Here is a 23,486-nt window from a genome sequence, read left to right on the forward strand (position 1 = left end):
ACTACTGTTCAAATTGGAGCAGTTTGGCATTAAGGGATAGTTGCTGCTATGGATAAAGGGATGGTTGAGTGGGAGAAGACAGAGAGTGGTAATCAATGGACATTGCTCTTCGTGGAATAATGTTCTTAGTGGGGTCTCCCAGTGTTCAGTGTTGGGCCTATTGTTGTTTTCTGTGTTTATTAATGATATTGATGAATTTCAATATCAGGTTTAATATCCAAGTTGGCCGATGATATGAAAGGTTGGCAGGGTTGTTTATCACAGTATACTACAGCAACAGGATCTAGAAAAGTTGAGTAGATCAGCTGAGAGGTGGCAACTGAAATTTAACGTTAACAGATGTAAAGTACTGCATTTGGGTAGCAGTAAACCCGGAGATACTGATTGTAGTACTACTCTCCTGATTATAGTACCACTCCCCTGATTGTAGTACTACATTTATTCATTCAATTGCAAACAGCAGTTGAATGAATAAATGAGGAAGATGAAAAGTTGGTTCTGTGAGTTTGAAGTCGGACAGTAAATGGATGTTGGTGTGGTGGCACGTGTTCGGACTGTAGTACTACAATCAGGGCAGTGGTTGGAACGAAAAGTACCTAGGGGTAATTGTGCATTCAGATGTTAAGTTTTCTGAGCAGTGCAACAGGCTACAAGAGTAGCTCATGGTATCTTGTGAATAATATACAGGAATTTTGCTAGCAGGGATAAGGAGGTGATCCCCTCATGGCCTCTTTACATCCTTCGTACAGGTCTGGAGCAGCCTCATTTTAGGAAGGATGTAGAGCTGTTGGAATGAGTACAGAGAAGGGAAACAAGATTGATGAATGGAACAAAGGGTTGCTCTTACCAAGAAATGCTTAAGTTCTGCAAATTGTAGCATCTGGAGACTAGGCACCTTCAAGGTGATCTGATTGAGGTGTATAAGGCCTTGAATGGTTTGAGCAAGCTCAGTGGTGATGGGATTCTTTCTCTTGCTCAGATTACTCACCTGAGGGGATATAAATTCAAATTGAGGAAAGACAGTTGTAGAATAGATGTGAGAAAATTTGACTTTAGCCAGTGGATGGTTGATTGTTAGAACAAATTTCGATCTGTCATAGTGGAGCTTAAGAACTTAAATGATTTCAATTTAGAACTAGACAAAACCTTTGGAGTGAATGGATGGGTGAAATAGGAAGGTTGTTTGTTTTTTGTTTGACAGATGTTATATAAGCTTGCTTCCTCAAATCCTATGCCTCTGCTAATGCTAATTTTGCTTAACATTTAATTATAACAACATTTGAAAATTACCACCAGTTATCGGTTTGCAACATCTCTCATCTTATTTTAATGACAACTTTTAAAATAATGTTGTTCAGAGATATTAAAAACCATGCAACCAAACAGCACTGTTCCAGTCTGAGTGAAAATAAATCATTGTTGCAATGTTTACTACCAAACCAAAGCATCATTAAGTAGAAGGTAATCTATATGAATGTTTCTTTGATTCATTTATTCACTTTACTTTAAGTTTCTTTTAAAATGGATTCAAAAAGAGGCAGCGGGGAAGTATGATCTGATTTTTTTTTTTTTTTTTTTATGAAAACCCCAAACACTAGAGGTATTAGAACCTATAGTATTTAGTACCGTGCATGGGTTTGAGGTTGACAAGACAAAAGAAGATATTTGTTGACATTAGACTTGAACTTCTGTAGACTGTAATTTTCAGGAAATACATATGAAGGAAGGTTGTTCCAGAAAATAGCAGTTGAATGAATAAATGAGGAAGATGAAAAGTTGGTTCTGTGAGTTTGAAGTTGGACAGAAAATGGATGGTGGTTGGTGGTGGCACGTGTTCGGACTGTTTTGAAAAAGAGAGTGGGAATTATAGAAGCCAATTCAGAAGAACAGTGAACATTGAAGTATCTGTAGAAAAGGGATGCAGAAGAAACTGTACGTCTATAAGAGATCGAGTGGAAAGACTCAGTTAGAGATGAGTCATTAATTAACCTAATTGCCCTCTTCTGAATGGAATCTAGAAGCCTGAAAGAGGTTTTGGGGGAACTGCCTCAGATGTGGGAACAATATTCCATGGTAGGGCAGATTTGTATACAATGAACAGCTGTTTGAAAGAAAAGTAATGCCAAGAGCAAAAGAGAAAACCAAATTTTTTAGATGCAGATGAAGCAATATTTGTAACATGCTTGTGCCAAGAGAGACTAGAAGTCAGGGTAATCCCCAAAAGAGATATATCATTTTGCCTTTAGAGTGACTTTAGAAGGATTGAAATCAACTAAATTGTCTTTGTCCCACTGGAGGATTACATGGAGATCAGCATTTAACAAATTGGAAGCAGATATTCAAGAAGTTGAAGCTGATCGAGCAGGGCAAGGTTTCTCAAAATGGAAAGTGGAATGCAATGTGCTATCATCGGCAAAACTATGCATAGGATTTCCAGTCAATGGAAGAAGGTCATTAATATACAAGAGGAAAAGAGTGGAGAAAAGTACTGAAACTTGTGGGGGGGGGGGACACCAGCAATAGTGGAGAATGTTATAAGACAGAGAGCCATCTACCATCACCCTCGGTGAGCGATCAAAGAGAAAACTGGATAACCAATTGCAATAAACAGTTGGCAAATCATAAGATGGAAGCTTGTTTAGTAGGCGTTTATGCAAAACATGATCGAAAGCCTTTGAGATGTCAAGAGCAACTGCTTGTGTTTCACCAAACTTTTCCGTTGAATTTGTCCATAAATGGGTAACTTAAGCCAGAATATCACCAGTGGATCGACACTGACGGAATCCATAGATCAGACGGAAGGTTTCTAGGTAATTTAAGAGTTGGTGGTTAATTGATTTCTCCATTACTTTAGAAAGAGTAGAAGTTATTTTAATGGAACGATAATTGGACGGGAGGGCTTTCTCACGCGTTTTAGGAACTGGCTGGGTATGAGCAAATTTCCAAGCAGAAAGAAAAACACCGTTGGAATAAGAAATGAAAAAGGCTTCGGAGAACAGAAGTAAGTTCAGGAGCACAGTTTTTGAGAACAAGTGGGGAAATACCATCAGGACCTAGAGCTTTCTTAGCACCAAGATTCGTCAATTTCCTTCTGACCTACTTTTGACGGAAGTCCACAGGAGGCATTGAATGGAGGGTATTGGAAATGGTGGGAGGAGTTTTACCAAGATCATTAATACGTGAGTTGGAAGAAAAATGGGATTCTAGCAGGTCAGCTTTATCCTTGTCTGAAGTGACGGAACCATCTGGTTTGGACAGAGGTGGGAGCAGAGATGGGCATGGGACCAGAATGCTCGTCTACCATTAGGGCAAGAAGCAAGTTTTGTACTCTTAGCCTGTTGAAAATCTAGTGTGGACTGATTAATAACTGCTTTACAGTTATTACTAGCTTTAGTGTAGGCAGAAAATGAAACTGGAGAATTGGAAACAAGCTAATTACGATATGCAACATTCTTCTCTCGAACAGCCTTAGCACATTTATTGGAAAACCAAGGTTTAGATAAAAGACGAGATTTTACAGTGGAGTGTGGAATAAAGGATTTCATTCCTACAAGAAAGATTTCACTGACACAATCTGAGCAAACGTTGACATCAGAAGTTTTGAAACAGTAATCCGACCAAGGAAAAGAAAAAAAAAGAAATATCGCAAGTCATCCCATTTTGCATTCTTGTAATGCCAAACAACATGAGGTTGGGAATAGCCATGAGATAAAGGCTCCATTGGAGAAGAGACAATCACTAAGTTGTGATCTGAGGTGCCTAACGGACCACTCACTTCGACCTTGTACTTAGAAGGGCTGTTTGTGTGAAAAAGATCAAGCGTGTTGGCTGTATATGGTTAAGATTGTCCGGTGTTCTTGTAGGTAAATGAACAATCTGTGCAAGCTTATTAGTAATTGCAAAAGCCTCGGCATCTCAACCAGCTGGGTCGAAACTGCTGGGTTTTCTAGTCAACCAGCTGGGTGACTAGAAAACAGAAGCCAGCCGGAGTTGTGAACATTAAAATCACCAAGGAAAATTACCTCACTGTTAGGAAATTTGAACTGGAGGAAGTCAATTTGCAAAGAGAGGAAGTCAAAGTGTTTCAAGTGATTAGTCAAGTTGGGATAAGATCAAAGAGATTAGATTCCAAATTACCAAGTCTCTGACAGGGAATATCGGAACAAACATATGCACAAGTACCACCTTTGAGGCGAATGGAATCATACAGTGAATAATTGGGGCAACTGAGATGAGCAGTGGTTGACTCATCCGATAACTGAGATTCTGTCAGAAAAAGTACACGGGATTTGGCAGACTGCATGTGGAAGTGGACATCATTGAGATTAGAATTGAGACTACGTATATTTGTGAAATAATCTAGGAAGTGTTTGGGAGGTTTGGATCTTTTCACAGATCAGCTTACTCTATTAGTTTGTCAATTTGTGGTGTATTCAATAGTAAGAAAAAGTGGCGGGGGGGGGACATGCTGTATGAAGTAATTAAATTTTTAAATATGGCGTACACATGGTAAAGAATATACCCAGATCCTTGGCATAATGTGGTCTCGACAATGCCTCCCCCCCGTGCATACACACTACTGGGACTCCCTCCAGTCACTGTCTGGCTTAGTAGAGGTAGCAAGATTATACACTAGCTGATCCGAAAGCTTCCTAAAGAGTTACCAATAGGTTCGGTCCGGTGTACTAACTAGCGGCCGGCCTACGAAGCCCGTTTTAGAGCTGTACTCTCGAAATGTAAGGAAGATTGGATCTAGCCATCATGTTCATCATAACCTTAAAAGTCATCAGTCATACTGCATGATGGAAGAGATGGGAAAGGGTAGACCGGAACGTAGCTCTGGAGACTAAACATGGTATTTCCTTCTACCACCTAGTATTGCCTGGTAACACAGAGGGGTGGCATTCCTCCATGTGGTGTAGGTGCCACACTTTGACCCCTGCTTACATTGGTTCACACCTGTGTGGTCACGCACAGTGTGCTTGTGCACAGATGTTATACCCAGTATTACTAACAGTCCCACCATCGTGAAGCTACAAGTAGAGGATCTGGCTGTCACAGACCATCTGGACTTCACTGAAATTTGGTCCACTTGACTCAAATGTCACCCGAATATCAGTTCCATCAGTGTTTTAGACTCCCAGGTAGCAAGTACGGCTTGTCTGGTATATCTGAGAGAATGTCTGTGACTACCTCAAGGACCTCCCAATTCGAGACAATTTTGATTGTAATCAAAATTGTCTTGGATTAGGAGAGCCAACTGAGGATGTGTAAATAAACAGTGGAATGTGAAAAAAAAAAAAAAAAAAAAAAAGAGGACAACTTAGATAATGTTGAGGAATCTGATGCAGTCAATTTATTCTAATCCCATGGTGAAGATTATATTGTCTACTGAAGAACTCCTTGAACTGAACAATCAAAGAATGCAAGATAAGATTGAAGAAATGCTAATTCAGCAGTTAATTGATAACATCCAAGGAGATATCAAAAGCTTTTACCCATTTTGAAATAGCAATGGGCATCTTTGCTGAGGAAGCAAAGATGAAGCCCATTGCGAAGAAACTGCAGATTTAAGAGGGACATAAAGGAAACGTGAATATTTCTGATTAATGTATCAAAAGAGAAAGGGTACATGGATATCAACAGATTTATATTTTAAATGACCTCAATAACCTACAGTAGCAGAAGCTGCAATGTCTGTGTCCAGCTAAGATTAAAAAAAAAAAAAAAAAAACGTTCACTTTTTTATTCTGCAGTTTTCCTTTCTTTCATGGTTATAGGTCTAATCTAATGGGATTGGTTCCACTTAAATAAACCAATAATTCACAAAGTTTAAATCATCTCTTATTATGCTGTTTTCTATATATATAAAAGAATATTTTGGAAAATAGTGCTTTTTCATGTGTACACTTTTTCCTTTCCGCAAGGCAGGGCGACCTGCTATTTCGTCATACTTCAACAAAGTGATTTATATGTCTGTCTCAAAAACCACTCCTGGGCACATCACCCTTAAATTAAGCTGCATATACCAGAGCAGTGACTGATTACCTGACAGAATTTAGTAGCGTTATGATGTCACACAATGTCAACAGTTCGGCCATTGTTAATTGTGGGATTTAATTTTATAATTCTACATGTCCTAAGGCAGCAATTAATTTTTTTCAAAAGTTTCTTCAGCTATTAGCAATGTTGTTAATAATGGCAGTAATAGAAAAGAGAAAGATCGTATCAGAAAGGCTGAGAAGAAAAGAAAAGATATTGAAGAGTATGAAGCAGCACTTAAATCCTGATATCGAAGAAAACAAAGCGATTATAGATACGAAAAAAGCAAAAAAATTACAAATTGTTGATAGCTCTATTAAAACTTTACTCGTTGATAAAAAAGAAAAAATTGTAAAAAATAATAAATTGGTAAAAGACAAATTATCAAATAGAGATTCCTGAACATATTAACAGTTCAGGAAATTTAATACATGACGTTTTTGGAAGTCTTGAAACTCCTTTGGAAGAAAAGTTTAATTTTTGGCACAACAAATAATACTGTTCGCTGAATGAAAAAATTTTATCCGAAATTAAGATTCCAGGAGAACGAAACACTAGCTGATCCGAAAGCCTCCTAAAGAGTTACCAATAGGTTCGGTCCGGTGCACTAACTAGCGGACCAAATTATGCCAGAAAGTAGAATGCTGAAGAATACAACTCTGTAACACCCGAAACACTTTATTCTTTGAAGCCTTCAGGTTTACCTCAGCATAAACTACTTTTAATGGTCCTTGAGGTTGTCACAGTCATGCTCTCAGATATGCCAGACAAGCTGCACTTGCTACCTGGGAGTCTAAAACGCTATGAACTTGATATTTGGATGACACTCATGTCAAGTGGACACAATTTTGGCGAAGTCCGGACGGTCTGTGACACCAAATCCTCTGCTTGCACCTTCACGATGATGGGACTGTTTGTAATCCTGGGTATAACCTCCATGCACAAGTACATGGTGAGTAACCACCCAGGTGTGAACCAAGGTAAGCAGGGGTCGAGGGGTGGTGCCCACACCACATGGAGGAACACCACCCCTCTATGTTACCAGGCAGTACTAGTTGGTAGATAACTCTCATCACTGGTGCAATACCACCGCTTTGCTTATTGGAGGCTTGAAGTGGTGGAACCCATGTTTAGTCTCCAGACCTAAGTTCCGGTCAACCCTTCCCTATCTTTTCCATCATGCAGTATCATTGATGACTTTTGAGGTTATGACGAACATCGTGGCAAGATCCAATATTCCTTACATTTCGAGGGTACAGCTCTAAAACAGTGTTCGCAGGCCGGCCGCTAGTTAGTACGCCAGACCGAACCTATTGGTAACTCTCTATGAGGCTTCCAGATCAACTAATGTATAATCTTGCTACCTCTTCTCTGCCAGATAGTGACTGGAGGGAGTCCGAGTAGTGTGTATGCGGGGAGCATTGTCGAGGCCACGTTATGTCAAGAATCTGGGTATATTCTTACCATGTGTTATGCCATATCCAAAAATTTCATTACTTCATACAGCATGTCCCACCCAGTTTTTCTTACTATTGAGTACACCATGAATTGTCAAACTAACAGAGCAAGCTTATCTGCAAAAAGATCTAAACCTCCCAAGCACCTCCTAATTCATTTCATAAATATACGTCGTCTTAATTCTAATCTAAACAATGTCCATTTCCACTTGCAGTCTGCCAAACCCCATGTACTATTTCTGACAGAATCTCAGTTATCCGTTTAATTCAACTACTGCTCATCTCAGATGCCCAAATTATTCACTGTATGATTCCTTTCGCCTCACAGGTGGTACTTGTGCATATGTCCGTTCTGATATTCCCTGTCAGAGACTTGGCTATTTGGAATCTGCGCTCTTTGATCATCTCTGGCCTAAAATCTCTCTACATCATTGTGTAAAATTCATCTGTTGTCTCTACCGTTCTGCCAACTCCACTAATCAGTTTGAGCTTTTTGACTTCCTCTCTTTGCAACTTGACTTTATCCAGTCCAACTTTCCTAACATGAGGTACTTTTCCTTGGTGATTTTAATGTTCACAACTCCAGCTGGCTTCCGTTTTCTAGTCACACCGACCCAGCAGGTTGAGATGCTGAGGCTTTTGCAATTACTAATCACCTAGCATAGATTGTTCATTTACCTACAAGAATACCCGACAATCCTAATCATACAGCCAATATGCTTGATCTTTTTCTCACAAACAACCCTTCTAAGTACACGGTCTAAGTCAGAGGTCCTTTAGGCACTTCAGATCACAACTTGGTGATTGTCTCTTCTCCAAAGGAACCTTTATCTCATGGCTATTCCCAACCTCGTGTTGTTTGGCATTACAAGAATGCAAAATGGGATGACCTGCGAGACTTCTTTTCCTTGGTCGGATTACTGTTTCAAAACTTCTGATGTCAATGTTTGCACAGATCGTGTCAGTGAAATTATTCTTGCAAAATGGAATCCTGTATCCCACACTCCACTTTAAAATCTCGTCCTTTATCTAAACCTTGGTTTTCCAATAAGTGTGCTAAGGCTGTTCAAGAGAAGAATGTTGCATATCGTAATTGGCTTGTTTCTAATTCTTCAGTTTCATTTTCTGCCTACACCAAAGTTCGCAACAATTGTAAAGCAGTTATTAATCAGTCCAAACTAGAATTTGAACAGGCTAAGAGTAGAAAACTTGCTTCTTGCCCTAATGGTAGCCGAGCATTCTGGTCCTTTGCCAAAGCTATTGGTCGCAACTTTTGCCCATCTCTGCTCCCACTTCTGTCCCGACCAGATGGTTCTCTTTTCACTTCAGCCAAGGATAAAGCTGACCTGCTAGCATCCCATTTTTCTTCCAGCTCATGTATTAATGATCTTGGTAAAACACCTCCCACCATTCCCAACACGCTCCATTCAATGTCTCCTGTGGTCTTCCATCAAAAGGATGTCAGAAGGATTTTGACGAATCTTGATGCTAAGAAAGCTCCAGGTCCTGACGGTATTTCCCCACTTGTTCTCAATACCTGTGCTCCTGAACTTACTCCTATTCTTTGCCACCTTTTTTTCACTTTCTTATTCCAAACGTGTTTTTCCTTCTGCTTGGAAATTTGGCCATATCCAGCCAGTTCCTAAAAAGGGTGACAAATCTCTCCCATCCAATTATCGTCCCATTGCAATTACTTCTACTCTTTCTAAAGTAATGGAGAAATCAATTATCCGCCAACTCTTAAACTACCTAGAAACCTTCCGTCTGATCAACGATCACCAGTATGGATTCTGTCAGTGTCGATCCACTGGTGATGTTCTGCCTGATTTTACCCATTTATGGACTAATTGTATGGAAAGTTTGGTGAAACAGAAGTAGTTGCTCTTGACATCTCAAAGGCTTTCGATCATTTTTGATCGCTAAACAAGCTTCCATCTTATGGTTTGGCAACAGTTTTTTGTAATTGGTTATCCAGATTTCTCTCTGATCACTCACTGAGGATGATGGTAGATGGCTCTGTGTCTTCTGACTTCTCCACTAATGCCGGTGTCCTTCATATCCTCTTGTATATTAATGACCTTCTTCCATTGACTGGAAATCCTATCCATAGTTTTGCCGATGATAGCACATTGCATTCCACTTCCCATTTTGAGAAACCTTGCCCTGTTCAATCAGCTTCAACTTCTCGAATATCCACTACCAATTCCTTAAATGCCGATCTCCAGGTAATTCTCCAGTGGGGCAAAGACAACTTGGTTGATTTCAATCCTTCTAAAACTCAGTCTTGTCTTATATCTCGCAAAAAGGATTGTTCTGCTCCTATGCTTATCTTTGGTGACACTCCGATTTCTAGGCAAAATAATATATCTCCTTTGGGGATTACTCTGACTTCTAATCTCTCTTGGCACAAGCACATTACAAATATTGCTTCCTCTGCATCTAAAAAACATGGTTTATTTCTTTTGCTCTCTTCGTTACTTTTCTTCCAAACAGTTGTTCACTCTGTACAAATCACAAATCCGCCCTACCATGGAATGTTGTTCCCACATCTGGGACGGTGCCTCCAAAACCTCTTTCATGCTTCTAAATTCCATTCAGAAGAGGGCAGTTAGGTTAATTAATGACTCCTCACTAACAAAGTCTCTTCACTCACTGTCTCATAGACATATTGTTTCCGCTGCATTCCTTTTCTACAGATAGTTCCATGGGCACTAGTCTTCTGAATTCTCTTCCATAATTCCCTCTCTCTCTCTCTCTCAAAAAAAAAACAGTCCAAACATGTGCCGCCACCAGCCAACATCCATTTACTGTCCAACTTCAAGTCACCTCTGTAGCCTGGTGGGAAGGAGCAGCAGTGCGTAGCACACGCTTCTTGATTAGACCGGGGTTCGAGCCGGTCACCACCAAATACGGAGGATGCGGAAAGGTCAGGGAATGACCACCGCATATCCCGGAGAAATATCGCCTTAGTTGCCAATGCTCTTAAAAACCAAATAACAAACAAACAACAACTGTCCAACTTCAAACTCACAGAACCAACAATTGAACTTCCTCGTTTATACATTCAACTGCCGTTTTCTGGATCAACCTTCCTTCATACGTATTTCCTGAAAATTACAGTCTACAGAAATTCAATGATTTCTTTCAAGTCTAATGTCAATAAATATCTTCTTTCATCTTCTTAACCTCCATCCCAAGCGCAGTGCTAAGTACTATCACTTCTAATACCTCTTGTGTTTGGGGTTTCCCCTAAAAGCAAAAAAAAAAGTAAAAGTGTTGAAGGTATTATTGTCCTGCTTAAGGACAATACCTTTCTCCAAAGAATAATTTTATCTCAGAATGCAGATATTTTATCATTGGCCATGAAAATTGTGTTTTTTCTTGAAGTGATAGATTCGGTTTGTTAAATATATCGGCAAGGTATGCAACCCCTTGTGAATTTTAATCTCCACACATACTTCCTCGACAGTACACTGTTGAGGAAGTGGGCTGACACTCTCGAAAGCTTCAGGTTTTTTAGCGCTTTCAATCTCTATATTTTAGCATATTTTATAGTAAATGATTTTATTATAGTTTTAGCATTCCGTATATACAGTCATCAGTTTATTGTAAAATTATAGTAAATTATATAATTTGTTTTTTGATATTTATTTGTAAAAACTTTAGTTACAGTAAAATTTGTCTAATGGTTGGTGTATGAGTTCACTTATTTCTTAGACTGGCTATGTTTTTCAGAGAAGTGAGTGATCTATGCCTTCCAGTAAATTTCTCTTGTCTCTGTTTACATGGTCACAGTAGCTGAATATCCATGATTCCTACATTGTGCACAATATTCAAAGAACTAGTGACAGACTGACAGTAGCAACGTAGAGGGGAGACGGATTGAGGCAACTAAAATATTACATGAACTTTTCAAAGAAGAAATTGGCAGATTTTGAAACTTCTTCGAGGCTTTCACTGTGAAGGAAATGTTCTAAAATATAATGGCAAAGGGGCAATAATTAAAAAAAAAAAAAAAAACTGTATGAAAAAAAAACAAGAAACTTCCATCTGTGTTTGTGGAAGTTGATAGCTTAAATAAATTCAAGGTAGAACTAGACAAACATTTGAAATGAATGGATCAGTGAAATGGGAAGGGTTTTTTTTTTTTTTTTTGGCTGATGCTGTATAAGTTTGCTTTCTTGCATTATATTCCTCTTCTAATGCTAACTCCCTCTAACTTTGTGAGTCAGAAGAGATGGCAGTAGAAAGATGTAGTTCTTCTCCCACCACTGGTAAGAGATCATTTATGTGCAGGCATAGCAGAATGCTGGTTTTGCACATTTTAGGCAAAAAAATAATAAAATTGTGGCACATGACAGACATATTCATAAAAGACCACAACCTGATTTTTCGTCACGTTGGGAGAGAGATTGTCACTAGCTGAGCCAGATCCAGATGTTACCTAGATTTTGCTACAGGCAATAGATTTTGTCTGGTAATTATCTAGTGACCCTGTCTGTGAAAATTATTTTAAAGCCATACTTCAAAATGTATGGGAATTTTGGCTCCAACTATATTGCTGCCCATCGTAACCAGTGCTATTTTTGTTGAAAAGTAGGTTCTGGAATTCATCCCATCCCAATCCCGCTGAAGTTTTTTTGTTTATGTTTTGTATATAGATCCATTTATCTTAATTCAAACCAGTACAAAAGCAATGAATACCAAGCTAGTGTGTTAGCTTTACTTGAATGTGAACTTATTGATTTTGATTATGGAGATGCTAATAAAAGACAAAACTGTAACTTCTCAATGTAATAATTTATTTATGTATGAATTATATAATAATAAGAATCAACAATGAGATTTAACAAAGGAAAGTTAAATCTAATTGGTATTTAGTTTGTATATTGTTATACTGGTGTGTAACACCTGTTAAAAAAAAAGGCGTGAATTAGAGTTGAATTTGAAAGTGTCTGCAATTCTGCCCAGACACGACAGGAGGGAGTATATGATGAGAGCCCTGTCGATCAATTCGGCCCTGGAAAGATTGTGCAAGGCTCAAGGGGTAAAATTTTTTTCAGCCTGGTCTGTACTTGTTAACAGGAGAGACTGCTTCTACAGGAATGGGATACACTTAAATAGAATGGGTGCAAGAATATTTGCTGATGCTATCAAGGCAGTGTTAGGTGGGTCTGAAAACTGCTAGATTGGGGGGATACAAGGACTAATAGATTAACAGTAGCCACTGGCAGAGGTGAAAGTGATTCTTGCATTGCTTCTATTGGAATGAGCAGCAGCTTGGAAAATAAGATGCAGGATATTTCAGAGACTGCTGGGAGTCATTGGGGTACAAGTAAACACATGGGTTGTGTTAGGGTAGCTAAGAAAAAGAACAGGTGCATGTATACTTGTGTGTACACCAATGCTAGGAGTTTGGTAAATAAATTTGATGAATTTGAGGTATTGCTCAAAACATCAAAGGCGGATATTGTTGGGATATCAGAGACGTGGTGCCACACAGATACTGCAGTTCTGCAGAACTGCAGTATCTGTTTCAGTTCTGCACAGTAATGCAGAACTGGAATTTGGGTAGTACAACATCTACAGAAAGGATAGACAGGATAGGAAGGGAGGAGGAGTTATGCTATTAGTTAAGAAACACATAAAATCCAAGGAATAAAGCCAGTTGACATCGCTGGACAGTGCAGTGTCAAGTCAGTTTGGTGTGACATAAGCACTGGGAGATCAAAATTGAGAGTAGGAGTGTGCTATAGGCCTAATGACTCTGATGAGAATAATAAGAAACTGTACAGGGAAATAGAGTGGGCCAGTAAATCAGAGAGTCTTATATTGGGGGATTTTAATTTCCCAGATATTGACTGGAATTTGTAGGTTGGTCACGCACACACAGTAGCAAGGCTTTTGTGGATTTATTGGATGATTGTTTTCTAAATCATCATGTTCGGGAGGCAACTAGAGGGAGCAATACTCTTGATTTGATTATCAGTAGTGATTCTTCATGCATTAAGAATCTGCAGATACAGGAACCACTAGGTGGCAGTGATCACAGTGTGCTGAAGTGGATTTACTCAAGGAGGTAACTACTATCAGGGGTAAAGGGAAGGGTTATTGCTTTCGTAAAGGCAACTATGATGGTCTGAGAGAGTATTTAAATTCTATACAGTGGGACCAACTGATGATGTTACCAACAGCAAACTCAAAATGGGAAACATTCAAAGAACGTATCTTGGAAGCTACTAGGCTTTACATACCAACTAAGAAATATTGTTCAAGGTTCAGGCGTAAATGGATGTCAGATGAACTAATGAGACATATGGCAGAGAAGAAAAATGCATGGGATACATATAAATTAACATGTGACACAGAAGCCTATGATAGATATAAGTTGATCTGTAACCACGTTACAAAGGAGGTTAGGCAGGCAAAGGCAGATTACGAGAAATCTTTGGCAAGGGATGCAAAGAAAAACAGCAAGGAGTTCTTTACTTATGTAAACTCTAGAAGGAAGGGGAAGAATCAGATTGGTCCACTTGATATCGATGGTTCAACTGTTCATGATCCTGCTCAGGTAGCTAACAAACTAAATCAATATTTTGCATCTACATTCACACATGAGGAGTTATTCAGTAAGGGGAATGCCATAGATGAAGTAAACACTGGCAGTGAGCTAGATGATCTTGTAATAATTGAGAGTAAAGTGGAGGAGAAATTGTTGAAGATAAACAGAAGAAAGGCACCTGGGGTGGATGGGATCTATCCAGTTATATTAAAGGAGGCAGCAAAGGAAGTAAGCAATCTGTTAGCCATAATTATGAGAGCTTCCTTGAACTCAGGGGAGGTAACCACAGATTGGAGATGTGCAAATGTAACCCCAAATCACAAAGGAGGATCAAAGGCTGACACTAGTAATTATAGACCTGTGAGTTTAACTTCTGTTCCAGGAAAATTAATGGAAGCACTGGTTAAAGAATCACTGCAGGATCATCTTGACAAGAATTCAGTTATAGCTCAGACACAGTATGGTTTTGTTAAGGGAAGGTCTTACCTGACCAATTTAATTGGATACTATGATGTAGTCACAAAAGAATTGGATGCAGGGAATAACTTTGATATTATATATTTGGATCTTAGAAAGGCTTTTGATACTGTTGCACATGGAAGAGTGCTGCACAAATTGAAGCAGTGTGGCATTGGTGGAAAATTGTTGCTATGGATAAAGGGATGGTTGAGTGGCAGAAGACAGAGAGTGGTAATTAATGGACACTGCTCATCGTGGACTAATGTTATTAGTGGAGTCCCTCAGGGTTCCGTGTTGGGTCCATTGTTGTTTTCTGTATTTATAAATAATATTGATGATGGTATATCAAGCTTAATGTCCAAGTTTGCAGACGATATAAAGGTTGACAGGGTTGTTAAGGACGCTACTGATGCTATGCTGCTGCAACAGCATCTGGAAAGGTTGAGCAAATGGGCTGAGAGGTGGCAAATGAAGTTTAACATTGACAAATGTAAAGTACTACATATAGGAAACAGCAACCCCCAGAGCAACGTATCGACTCTGTGGTACTACACTGACAGTGGTAGAGAATGAGAAGGACCTGGAGGTAATTGTGCAGACAGATATGAAGTTCTCTGAGCAGTGCAGACGGGCTCTAAGAGTAGCTCATGGTGTCTTATCAATGATATACAGGAATTTTTCTAGCAGGGAATGGGAGGTGATTATTCCCTTGTATAAGGCAATGGTCAGGCCGCACCTTGAGTATTGTATACAGGTCTGGAGTCTTCATTTCAAGAAGGATGTAGAGCTGCTGGAATGAGTACAGAGAAGGGCAACAAGGTTAGTGAATGGAACGAAGGGTTGTTCTTATGAAGAAAGGCTTAAGTTTTGCAAATTACAGTGTCTGGAGACTAGGCACCGGCGAGGTGATCTGATAGAGGTGTATAAAGCCTTGAATTGTTTGAGCATGCTCAATGCTGATGGGATACTGCCTCTTGCTCAGAATAATCACCTGAGAGGGCATAAATTCAAATTGGATAAGACAGATGTAGGATAGATGTGCGGAAATTTGCCTTTAGCCAGCGGGTAGTTGGTTGGTGGAACAGACTTCCATCCCTTGTTGTGGAAGTTGATAGCCTAAATAAATTTAAAGCTCAGCTGGACAGGTATTGTATTTTGAACGAACGGAGGGGTGAAGTGGAAGGGTTTTTTTTTTTTTTTTTTTTTGGCTGATGCTGCATAAGCTTGCTTCTTGCATCATATGCCTCTACTAATGCTAAACAAGGTTCCAGAATTCTGTTCTGGCTCTTTCTTTCTGCGAAAATAGCACTGTTAACTACATAGAAGAAATCATTTGTATTGTAGGAAGCTGGAGCTTTATATGTATTCCTATGTGAATTTGCTACTTCAGGCCTCCATTTCATAAAGCAGTGGTATTTATTCAGACAGTGAGTGTCATCCATCAACTTGATCATTGCTAATGTTATTTCACACCTTGGTAGTCTTGTACAATATACTATCCTTTTATAATACTATTGCATCACTCATTCAAGGATATACTTAGGGTTACTAACCTTAGGTATATCCTCCAGTGAGTGATGCTGCCCCACCAGTAATGAAAGTATCATACCACCAAATCCACCACTATAGTGGGGGAGTGATTGAACCATTTGTTCAGTATGGTTGTTTCAGATCGTGTATGTGCTGTTGAACTCTTGCAGAAGGGTGGGGGGCAAAAATTTATATTTTTGCTTCTGAGCCCATCCCCACAATTATGGTGATAACTGGATAAAAATACCATAGTCTCACAGTTATCTGAGGGCAGATATAACTAAGCTGTGGATAAACTGGTATTTTGATTAAGTTAGTTTAAGTAGGATAACAATAAGAAATATGGGGAATTGTTACAAGTATAGATGCTATTTGTTTGTTTACATTTTGTAATGAATTTAAAAGAGAAAGGATTGTTCTTTCTATTTAAAGAAAAACTTGAGCAATAAATAAACATGAGAAAGCTGATAACGTGTCAAATTAATTAAATTTGCTAGAGCTTTTTATAGTATATGCTGTAGTATACTTTTATAAATATGAGTATGAACATAAATAAATATATATATATATTTTTCACATATATATATATATATTTCCCCCCCCCACATTTATGAGTTAATTTTATTCCTTTTGTCAATTTTCTGGGGTTTTGATTAATTGGGAAAATTTGTTTCTCAACCACCATTGATAATTGCAAGTCTACTGTAATAGAAAGTGCAGAGTAATTTTTTTATATTACAGTATTTTGGTGAAATAAAAACAAAAGAGAATCTTTGGAATTACTACAATTAATATTGTAGTAATACAATATGTTTATTTTAGGGGCGCTCCGTAGCCAGGTGGGAAGGAGCAGCAGTGCGTAGCACACGCTTCTTGATTAGACCGGGGTTCGAGCCCGTCACCACCAAATACGAAGGATGCGGAAAGGTCAGGGAATGACCACCGCATATCCCGGAGCAATATGGCCTTAGTTGCTAATGCTCCTAAAAAAAAAAAAAAAAACCAAACCATGTTTATTTTATTTATTTATTTTATTATTATTTCATTTTATTTTTTTTTTTTATTATTATTTTTTTTTTTTTTGGCTGCTAGTCCTATGTACAGAAATGTGCCATTGTTACAAAAATTGTAGTATATTTTACCTAAATAACAATTTTATTTTTCTGATTATAGAAAATATCCTGAAATATACCTATGGATTGGAGAAGAGTTTTCTCAGATGATGGCCCTATTTACTATTGAACAAATTGAACTAATCCGTCGTTTGAGAAACAGTGGTATTACTAAGGAACAAGTTATTCAAGCATTTGAACAACTGGATCGTTTAGATGCTGAGTTAGGAAGGGGAAACAGAAATGATGATCAGTCTAGGCTTCTAAACAGTATAAACACTTGTGACAGTTCATTGCAAGAAAGACAGATAGATAGTTCCATGGGTATTACTATCACCAATGTTATGAGCATACCAGGTTCAACAAGTCATCAGATGACCAATGGTTTAGATGTGTCTGTGCAGTCTCCTTATAAACAAAATGACTACATTGGAACTATGCCATATCCTAGAACACAAAGTAATAGTACTACTTCAAGTGATGGCATCCCAGATTGTGCAATTTCACAAAATGGTGATCATCCCTCACCTGCATCCATCACATCTCCTACTTCTAAAATATCTAGTGAGTTAACAATTATTCCTCTCCCAGGCGATGCTGGTGCTGTAACTGAAGTCCCTGGCATGCAAAGTCAAATTCACAGTAATTCATCACTGATTCCAGCTTTGTCATATGAATACTTACCAGAAGATTCCTGTGAATTAAAAGAATTGAAAAAGTGAGTAATTTATATTTTTCATCCTACCAAAGTGTGTATGTGTGTGCATGCACACTTTAGTATTCATTATCCAAGTCACCCGACATTTTATGTATTTTTTACACAAATAATACATAAAAAAACATAAAAAATATAATAGTATCTTATGTAAAACACACAGCACGCACAAATTGGAACTAACATGACATGCGCAAGTTATATGCAGAGATGTAAAAAGTTTACAAAATTTATTTAATGTTTTTTATATTATTGAAGATTTCAGTGAAGGTGAAACACATTTCACAATAATAATGTAAAAACACACCGAATTCCAGCCATCGGTATTATTGCAAATGCAATAAGATCAAGTTTACTACCCGTTTATACATTGTTTAACCCCAGAGGCTCACATCTTGTGAGTATGGGCTTGGCAATTCCTTTCTACTTCTCTCTCTCTCTCTCTCTCTCTCTCTCTCTCTCTCTCTCTCTCTCTCTCTCTCTCTCTCTCAGGGTAACTCGGGAATTTTGGTGGTGCAGCATAAGCCTCAGGCTTCGTTGCACCATATGGCTAATAATAATAATAGTAATAGAAAATTGTACAAACAAAAAGTCCAATAAACTGAAAACTTCAAATTGTTTTTATTGTTTTATGGTGGTGACCTCTAGAAATGTGCTTTAAAAAAATATCAGAGAGGTATTCAAATTTGAAGCACTTGAGTCCTGTTGACTCGACTCCGTCTACCTACGGTTAGTTTCTCGTTTACTGTTGCTTGTGGTTGCATCTGATATTTTCGATAATTTTTACAATAAGTGAATTCTTAATTTTCTTATTTTTATTAAACATGAGTTCAAAGCGAAGTGCTGAGGATAGAACATCACAAAAAAAAAAAAAAAAAAATGCAAAAGTTATGGTTAAGATGTTAAATTAGAAGTTATATGTCATAAAAGAAGTGGAGATTGAGCAATCAATATTGCGCATTTCCTTGAGATACTGAAAACAACAATTCACACCATCCTAAATAATGAAGGAGATATCGAAAACAGTGCAAAGAATATGATTCGGCGGCATTCTGAGGTTAAATTAACTAGAAAAGGAGTAATGTATTTAAGAGTAAAGAGATTATAAAAAGACGACTAGCTATTTGGATAGAAGACCTTTATCAGCAACACACCCCTGTAAGCTTAGCGCTCATACAAGAAAAGGCCTTAAGCTTACACGAGCATATACAGAAAGAGAATGGAGAGAATGCAGCCGAAAATTCAAAAAAATTTTGAGCTTATAAAGGTTGGTTTCATTGATTCCAAAAATGGTACAGATTCAAAATGTCAAAATCCAAGGAGAAGCTGCTAGCGTAGATTCAAAAGCTGCGGAATCTTATCCTTTAGAATTTAAAAGACTCATTGAGGAGGGCCAATGCAGTCCTAAACAAATTTTTAATATTGATGAAACTGGATTAAATTGGAAGCGAATGCCGTCAAGGACATTTTATCTGGTTTCAAGGCCTCAAGAGATCGCATAACTTTACTTGTTGGTGGAAATGCAAATGACGACAAAAAACTATACCTTTACTTGTCTACAGGAGTGAAAATCTGAGAGTTTTAAAAAACATATCAAAAAGTTCGCTACCGGTGATATGGAAGTCTCAACGAAAAGCGTAGATTACGAAAGAAATATTCCCTGATTTTGTTTATTCATTTCTTTGTGCCTAAACTAAAAAAATATTTCGAGGATTCAAATATAGAGTTCAAGGTCCTTCTTATTGTAGACAGTGCCACAGCTCATAACATTGAAGCTGACAATGACTTGTACCCTAATGTTAAAATTTTATTTTTACTGCCACAAATGAATCAGTAATGCAATCCATGGACCAAGGATTTACTACTGTTTTTAAGGCTTATTACCTTCAACTTACATTTAGAAAATTAATTTCTGAAACCAATACAAGTAATGAAAATAACGTGGATGATTTTTGGAAAAGTTTTAATATTCTGCACAGTATGAAAATGATTGGAGAAGTTTGGAAAGAAATTTCGTGTAGATTAATAAATAGCTCAAATCATGGAAAAAGTTATACCTGATGCTGTTTGTGAATATGAAGAATGCCGTGTGACCGGGTTAGAAAATGAAATTGCAAGTCATGCATAAGAAGTGGGATTCCACAAGTTGATGATGGAGATATTGTACAATTGCTTGACTCAAGTGCAAAACCCACTTACAAATGAGGTCCTAGCAGAATTAGACCAACTAACTACCCACAGAAGAAGAGGAGGCTGAAAATGATGACACAATTGAATCTCCAAAGAATAAAGATTTGAAAATTAAAGAATTAAAGGAAGCCATTGAGAAAATTGACCAAGCACTTGAATATTTTTGTGAGAACGACCCTCTTCATGATCATGCAGCAAAAGTTAGATACAATTTTATCTGAAAAAATACAGCAAAAAAAAAAAAAAAAAAAAAAACTCTGGATTCATTCTTCATTAATAAAACTGAAAAATGGTATAACTTCAATGAACTTTAATTAACTTTACAATGTTCAACACATTATAATAAAAAATGTCTAATAAAATAATTGTTTAATTTTTTAGTCCCAATAAAAAAATGTCTAATTGAATAATTTTCATTTTTCAGTTCCAATAAAAAAGTCCAATAAAATAATTGTCACCTTTTCTCATTAATTTATTGAAACATAACATATTGCATGTATTCGAAAATTTGGTGAACAAAAATTTATTCCCACATGCACCACCTTGCAAAATATCCTGCCGGCACTCGTGTGTGTATATATATTTTATATATTGTTTTCCATTTTTTAAGCTAACTCTTGTAACATTTGATAATTACTGTACTATCTCATATAAAAGTACAGTGTGGGACCATTTATCCGACTACCCAGAATCCGGAAGTTCCAAAAACTGGAACTTCCGGATATTAAAAATCTGTGTTTTTAATAACTTTTATATTAACTTAGTCGTGTATACATGACAAAGTTAATATACTGTATATACAGAGCCATAGTGAGGGCAGGGCAACTGGGATATGTGCTCATGGCACAACCTTGTAAGGGGGCATCAAATGGAAATTTTATTATACACTATTTTATAAATAACTGAAAGAAAATTTGTTGTCTGTGAAGTTGTGAGTGTGAGAATTTTCAACTGCTTCCCATTTAATGCGAACTAAAAATATTCATCTGCTATTAGGAAACAGCTGACTGATGACGTATGCACTAGCAATATAGAACACGACTGAAAGAAAAAGAAACTGCTTTAAAAGTTCTAAGAATATTAATATAAAAGTTATTTTTAAAAAAAATACTTTTTAAAAATTATTACTACTGTAGTTTTTAATTCTGTGCACTTATACCCATAGTCATTATGTCAAGAAAGCCTGCAGAGAAACCTCTGGGTGGTAAGACTACCAAAAGGAAGCACATGTCTCTAAGCATAAGGATAAGGTGGAGTTACTAAAATGTCTGGACAAAGGTGCATCAGTCAAGTTTTTGTGTGATCAGTATGGTTTATGATTTGATGAAACAGAAAGAAAAACTGTTAAAGTTTTATGGTGATAGTGAGTTACCCGAGTTAATGGAACTCAGGAGGACATTACACTAGACAAAGAATGTAGAAATGGACAAAGTGTTAATGTAATGGATCCAACAGCACCGAGTGAAAAATACCCTCTCAATCGTTCTATTATCATGGCCCAGGCAAAACTTTTCCATGGGCAGTTGGGCATAACAACACCCTGTGAGTATTTAAGAAAATTTAAGAAACATAATGGTCTTCGTATCTTGGCAGTTTTATATTGGAGGAATATTCCTAGAAAAACTTGTTGCATCCGAGGAATCAGCACCCAGTGGGTTTAAAGACTCAAAAGAAAGGATAACAGTTTTCGGTTGTGCAAATGCTGCGGGGTCACATAAAGTGAAACTGCTTGTTATTGGTAAAAGCAAAAATCCAAGCGCTTTCAAAAGATTAAGTGTCTTTCCAGTTATTTACAATGCAAACAAACGAGCATGGATTACCAAACCAATGTTCCTTGATTGGTTTGAAAACCATTTTGTACCACAGGCTAAAGCACATTGTACATCCACAGGGCTTCCCAGTGACATTTTTCATCGTATATAACTGCCTATAATTGCCTGGACAAGTGTCCATCACACCGTATATTCTGTATTAAATGGAACATCTACAAAATGGGCCTGTAATGTAACGTATGTGTTTGCATGTGTATTAAATAATGTGAAAAAAAAAGGCCACGCTGCCAACTGGGGGGGGGGGGAGGAACACCCACAGGGGATGCTTGCCACCTGGTTCCCTGTCCCTAGACTCATTAGAGCCGGACCTGGGTATGCTTTACTAACTGTGCATCAAGCACCAACTCCGCTCCGAATGGATGGAGTGCAATACAATTGGGAGCCATCACCACCACCCCCTTGCTGCCCACACCAGGAAGAAAAAAATAATAATAATAAATAAATTAAAAAAATAATAAATAAAAAATTCCCACATTCCTTGCAAAGAGGGACTAATCCCACATCAGCCAACTCTCTGATGCCAGCAAAAAAGGGTGGGGGGACAATCCCCAACCCCCACAAACCCTAGACATAATCCCGTATCAGTAAACTCTCTGATACCAGCAAAAAAAAAAAAAAAAATTCAAGAGGTCTGTGTGGAGTGGAGGGAGAGTTAAAAAAAAAATGTACAGGAATAACTGATACAGCGTTAAACTAATCAGAATTTACCAAAATAGCCAGTTGCCTCCTTTTATAAAAAAACTCTTTTTGCAAAGTCTTGTAATAACTGAAAATACTCAGGATTAGATAAGAGCACCTGTTCATTCCCTCTATGTAGATCAGGCACATCAGTACTGAGAGTTATTCTTAACTGTTCATAAATTTGGATAATCAAACAGCACATGATCCCAAGACTCTAATGCTTGACAAACACAATGTGAATCTGACTCTAATCCTAACTCATATAATTGACCAGCTAGTAAATAGGAAGTTTCCACATTCATGTTAAACCACTTATTTTTCTTATGATCAACATTAAAGGTCATATTAGGTATAAACATCCTAGTCAAAACTGATGTCAAGCCTAGTGAAAACTGATAGTCAAAACTTGCTGATGTATCGAGGCAGAGTTAGGTGTGTTAGAAAACTGCTAGCTTGGGGGGGGGATACACAGACTAATAGATTAAGAGTAGCCGCTGGCAGAGGTAAAAGTGATTCTTGCACTACTTCTATTGAAATGCAATTGAGCAGCAGCCTGGAAAGCAAGGTAATGGGGATTTCCATGACTACTGGGAGTCATAGTGGAACAAGTAAATACATGGGCTGTGTTAGGGTAACTAAGAGTAGAAACAGGTGCATGTATACTTGCATGTACACCAATGCTAGGAGTATAGTTAATAAATTCGATGAGCCTGAAGTGCTAGTCAAGACATCAAAGGCAGATATCGTTGGGATATCAGAAACACGGTGTCACACAAACATGAGCAGTGCAGAACTAGACTTTGGGGAGTACAATTTGTACAGAAAGGATAGACAGGACAGAAAGGGAGGCGGGGTTATGCTGTTAGTTAAGAAACACATAAAATCTAAGGAAGTGCATCCAATTGA

The 23,486-nt window shown here is 37.8% G+C and overlaps 1 protein-coding gene across 1 annotated transcript in view; it reads left to right on the forward strand.

Annotated features, from left to right (window-relative positions):
• Positions 1-23,486, forward strand: part of LOC150085552 (homeobox-containing protein 1-like) — a 425,950-nt gene that overhangs the window by 255,009 nt on the left and 147,455 nt on the right. The window contains exon 5 of the mRNA XM_090374597.1: positions 17,224-17,880. Coding sequence (XP_090230723.1) covers positions 17,270-17,880 — 611 coding nt within the window. The 5' untranslated portion in view covers positions 17,224-17,269. The remainder of the gene's footprint in view (positions 1-17,223; positions 17,881-23,486) is intronic.

This window comes from Mastigoproctus giganteus, chromosome 5 (genome assembly GCF_048544385.1).
Source record: "Mastigoproctus giganteus isolate SK-2022 chromosome 5, ASM4854438v1, whole genome shotgun sequence".
Lineage (NCBI taxonomy): Eukaryota > Metazoa > Arthropoda > Arachnida > Uropygi > Thelyphonidae > Mastigoproctus > Mastigoproctus giganteus.